The sequence below is a fragment of the Salvelinus sp. IW2-2015 genome, linkage group LG4p (assembly GCF_002910315.2).
Source record: "Salvelinus sp. IW2-2015 linkage group LG4p, ASM291031v2, whole genome shotgun sequence".
In the NCBI taxonomy this organism is placed as follows: Eukaryota; Metazoa; Chordata; class Actinopteri; order Salmoniformes; family Salmonidae; genus Salvelinus; species Salvelinus sp. IW2-2015.
In genome coordinates, this window is record NC_036841.1 from 28,214,908 (window position 1) to 28,220,228 (window position 5,321).

Below are 5,321 nucleotides of genomic sequence, written 5' to 3' on the forward strand. Positions count from 1 at the left end.
GGGGCTGCCCGATCCCGTTCCCCATATCAGGGCTGTCCGATCCCGTTCCCCATATCAGGGGGCTGCCCGATCCCGTTCCCCAATCAGGGGCTTCCCGTTCCCCATATCAGGGGCTGCCCGATCCCGTTCCCCATATTTAGGGGGCTGCCCGATCCTGTTCCCCATATCAGGGCGCTTCGATCCTGTTCCCCATATCAGGGACTGCCCGATCCTGTCCCCATATCAGGGCTGCCCGATCCCGGGGCTGCCCCTTATATAGGGAATCGGGCAGCCCCTTATATAGGGAACAGGATCGGCAGCCCCCGATCCTGTTCCCTATATCCTGTAGGTTTTTGCTTCAACCCCAGTTGTAAACTAACCTGATTCAGGTATCAACCAGCTAATTAGTATAATTGGGGGTTGGATTTAAAACCAACAGGACGTAGTTCTACAGGAAGAGGTTGGAGTTAAAACAACAGAGGGTATCTCTACAGGAACAGGGTGTTGGAGTTAAAACCAACAGGACGATAGTTCTCCAGGAACAGGGTTGGAGTTAAAACCTCCAGGAGGGTCTCCTCTCCAGGAACAGGGTTGGAGTTAAAACCACCAGGACGATAGTTCTCCAGGAACAGGGTTGGAGTTAAAAACACCAGGACGATAGTTCTCCAGGAACAGGGTTGGAGTTAAAACCTACAGGAGGTATCTCTCCGGGAACAGGGTTGGAGTTAAAACCTACAGAGAGGTATCTCTCCAGAACAGGGTTGGAGTTAAAACCAACAGGATGATCTCTCCAGGAACAGGGTTGGAGTTAAAAACCAACAGGATGGTATTCTCAGGAACAGGGTTGGAGTTAAAACCTACAGAGGTATTCTACAGGAACAGGTTGGAGTTAAAACCTCCAGGAGGGTATCTCCAGGAACAGGGTGGATTAAAACCTACAGGAGGGTATCTCTCCAGGAACAGGTTGGAGTTAAAACACTACAGGAGGGTTTCTCTCCAGGCACAGGGTTGGAGTTAAACCTACAGGAGGGTAACTCTCCAGGAACAGGGTTGGAGTTAAAACCTACAGGAGTGTTTCTCTCCAGGAACAGGGTTGGAGTTAAAACCTACAGGAGGGTATCTCTCCAGGAAACAGGGTTGAGTTAAAACCTACAGGAGGTTTCTCTCCAGCACAGGGTTGGAGTTTTAAACCTACAGGAGGGTAACTCTCCAGGAACAGTAGCTCCTTCCTAACTGTTGTTATATTATTGCAGGCAGGACCTCAGAGAAGTAGTTAGTCTGAAGCTACTTCAAGGCTGGGCAAGGTCCAATAGTTCAACATGTTCTCTCCCTCCCTCTTTTCCTTCCCTCTGCAGCCGAATGGCCCAAAACTCTCACGGGGCTTCCCAGCACCTCAGGCACCACGGCCAGTGTAGTGGTCATCCGGGGGGACCGAATGTACGTGGCTCACGTAGGAGACTCTGCCGTAGTSCTGGGGGTCCAGGATGACCCCACGGACCAGTTCATCAGGGCCGTGGAGGTGACACAGGACCACAAGCCTGAGCTGCCCAAGGAAAGGGAACGCATCGAAGGGCTGGGGGGCAGGTAAGACTGACCAACACATACTACCCTACTAGGTTGTCTAGCCAGCCAACTCAACATGTTAATGTTTAGTCTGTCTGACAGACTAGCCTAACATATAATAGTGTACKAGGGCCCCCAACAACCGTACCCTCRTGTGACTGTGCATCCAAAACAACAGCCCCTATGACAAGAGAATGGGTTTGWGCCAARAAGCATSTCTYTYTCTCTCTYTYKCRCAATAGCAACTTAAACTCTTGTCTGCTTTGGGTGATAACAACATTGTCTATTCTAATGGAAACTCACAGTCAGATGAAGCATTGTAGCATCTATGCCTGCTTGGTGGAAAACTACAGAAAAACGGACTGGGTAATAAAACTAACTTAGAGGGATGGACAGACGCCGCGTAAACGACACGCTACTGTAGAGCTGACTGGGTAAACGACACGCTACTGTAGAGCTGACTGGGTAAACGACACGCTACTGTAGAGCTGACTGGGGTAAACGACACGCTACTGTAGAGCTGACTGGGTAAACGACACGCTACTGTAGAAGCTGACTGGTAAACGACACACTACTGTAGAGCTGACTGGGTAAACGACACGCTACTGTAGAGCTGACTGGTAAACAAACACGCTACTGTAGAGCTGACAGGGTAAACGACACGCTACTGTAGAGCTGACCGGGTAAACGACACGCTACGTAGAGCTGACCGGGTAAACGACACGCTACTGTAGAGCTGACTGGGTAAACGACACACTACTGTAGAGCTGACGGGTAAACGACACGCTACTGTAGAGCTGACTGGGTAAACGACACGCTACTGTAGAGCTGACAGGGTAAACGACACGCTACTGTAGAGCTGACTGGGTAAACGACACGCTACTGTAGAGCTGACTGGGTAAACGACACGCTACTGTAGAGCTGACGGGTAAACGACACGCTACTGGTGAGAGCTGACTGGTAAACGACACGCTACTGTAGAGCTGACTGGGTAAACGACACGCTACTGTAGAGCTGACTGGGTAAACGACACGCTACTGTAAGAGCTGACTGGGTAAACGACACGCTACTGTAGAGCTGACTGGGTAAACGACACGCTACTGTAAGCTGACTGGGGTAAACGACACGCTACTGTAGAGCTGACTGGGTAAACGACACGCTACTGTAGAGCTGACGGCGTAAACGACACGCTACTGTAGAGCTGACGTGGTAAACGACACGCTACTGTAGAGCTGACTGGGTAACGACACGCTACTGTAGAGCTGACTGGGTAAACGACACGCTACTGTAGAGCTGACTGGGTAAACGACACGCTACTGTAGAGCTGACGGGTAAACGACACGCTACTGTAGAGCTGACTCGGGTAAACGACACGCTACGTAGAGCTGACTGGGTAAAACGACACGCTACTGTAGAGCTGACTGGTAACGACACGCTATGTAGAGCTGACTGGGTAAACGACACGCTACTTAGAGCTGACTGGGTAAACGACACGCTACTGTTAGAGCTGACTGGGTAAACGACACGCTACTGTAGAGCTGACTGGGTAAACGACACCGCTACTGTAGAGCGACTGGGTAAACGACACGCTACTGTAGAGCTGACTGGGTAAACGACAACGCTACTGTAGAGCTGACTGGGTAAACGACACGCTACTGTAGAGCTACTGGGTAAACGACACGGCTACTGTAGAGCTGACTGGGTAAACGACACGCTACTGTAGAGCTGACTGGATAAACGACACGCTACTGTAGAGCTGACTGGGTGTAAACGACACGCTACTTGTAGAGCTGACTGGGGTAAACAACACGCCTACTGTAAGCTGACTGGTAAACGACACGCTACTGTAGAGCTGACTGGGTAAAACGACACGCTACTGTAGAGCTGACTGGTAAACGACACGCTACTGTGAGACTGACTGGGGTAAACGACACGCTACTGTAGAGCTGACTGGGGTAAACGACACGCTACTGTAGAGCGACTGGAATAAACGACACGCTACTGTTTACGAGCTGACGCTGGGTAAACGACACGCTACTTGTAGAGCGATTCTTCCTTCAGATAAGGAACACCATAAGAGTGCGTTCCCAAATGTCCCTGGCATAAGTAGTGCACTACGGAATGATCGGGTTCACTATAGTGTGGACAGGAAGGTCCTGTAGTAGAACTCATGCTCTCTCCCCACTAGTCGAAATCAAACCACCTTCGACCGAGATGCATAGTGCAAAGCGCCTTGGGAGTGATTTTATTTCTTTCCACCCCCTTGCACCATCCCCCCATCCCAGGACCTTCTTTAAGGGGTTGACTTTTTTTACACTAATCTTGGTCGCAGGTACTTTTATGTCGTGTCCAAATCTGTGCAACTTGTAGAGTGCATGCGACAGCGAGCAGTCTTAACACTTGCCAGATATAATAAGGCTCGTGTCCGTCATGTCGCGTCTCACTACCAAAGATTATCGTAGGTTATTTATAGTACAGTTTAAACACGATCAGAACCTCAGGCCCAATTGCAGTATATAAGGTTCTTTAGGCACAATGAGATCTATCGGACCTTTCTGCGAGTGCGACAAGTCATTTATGAACGATTCTGGCGTCAGCTTATCTCCTTGACTGACTAATAAGGTAATTCGGATCTCGCCATTAGAAAGACGTTTGTTTTATGGTTGATTAACATTTTTGTACATAATAAAAAAAAAAAAACTGTTGCTGGTCGTCCCGCGTTTTCAGCGTCCCGTCTTTCCCCGGACTCGGAGTAGCGTCCTCCCACCTACAACCCTCTATTCCTTATTCTAGAGCGTGGTGTAAACGGTTCACCCATCCATTGTATTTCCTCCTCCCTAGTGGGTCGTAGTACTGATCACGATGAGTAAAGAAGGAAGAGTGAGAGGGACCTACAGGGAGCCGTACTGATAGGAAAAACACATTCTCCCTTACATTCCTGAGCCGGCATTCAAACAATGCGCTCTTTTGGTTTTCCCATGGCAGTCAATATACTATTAAAGGTAGATCCCTATTCCTTATGTAGAGGCGAGCCCTGAGGTCCACAAGTGTAGTACGGACTTATATTAAGAGGGGTGTAAACTCGTCCTATTCTCTTGACTATTTCTCAAAGGAAGCCTTGCGTCAACAAGTGTACTGGTACGACTGTTAAAAGTATGTGCGTCACTATTCAGTCTTTATGTAGTTCTCTGCAGCTAATCACAAAAAAGTAAAAGTAACTACTAGTGAAAGTAACCTCCCCTTTATTAAAGTCCTTAGTATAATAGTCTTCTGTAGTCAGACTATAAGTTTAGTAGTACACTATAAAGTTATCCTCCCTATTCCTTATATGCAGTCTACGAGGCAGCTCGGGTCACACAGTAGTGCACTATGAAACTAGGGTAATGCTTTTGTGACACTGACTGGCTAAATCAAATAACTACTACTTTCATCACTACCTACAATGTCTACTGATAATACATGTCTGTAACTCCCTGTCTGTCTCTCTCCCTCCTAACTCGTCTCCAATTAGACTAACTTGCCCGCTTTGGTCTCTCTGCTTCCTGTTCCCAGTTAGACTAACCCTCTGTCTGGTCTCTTCTTTCCCCTCGCTCTCATTTCAGGGTGATCTGAATTGGTTAATCTATTTTGTTTTTGAAGCCTTTGTCTGTCTCTCCCTCCTTCTCCAGGTGAGAGATAACATATTAGCCCCCTCGTCAGTGGTTCTCTCCAACTACCGCGATCTCCGGTTATTTTGACGTCAGATTGTTTTTAAGGCGATCCTGTATTCAACTGTGGTG

The 5,321-nt window shown here is 48.5% G+C and overlaps 1 protein-coding gene and 1 long non-coding RNA gene across 3 annotated transcripts in view; one reads left to right on the forward strand and one right to left on the reverse strand.

Moving 5' to 3' along the window:
* The window catches only part of LOC139024499 (uncharacterized), a 240,855-nt gene that overhangs the window by 193,090 nt on the left and 42,444 nt on the right, over nt 1-5,321 (reverse strand). The gene's annotated exons all lie outside the window — the stretch shown is intronic.
* ppm1db (protein phosphatase, Mg2+/Mn2+ dependent, 1Db) overlaps nt 1-5,321 on the forward strand; it is a 26,380-nt gene that overhangs the window by 7,876 nt on the left and 13,183 nt on the right. For both annotated transcript variants that reach the window (XM_023983005.3, XM_023983006.2), the window contains exon 2: nt 1,335-1,563. In XM_023983005.3, coding sequence (XP_023838773.1) covers nt 1,335-1,563 — 229 coding nt within the window. The remainder of the gene's footprint in view (nt 1-1,334; nt 1,564-5,321) is intronic.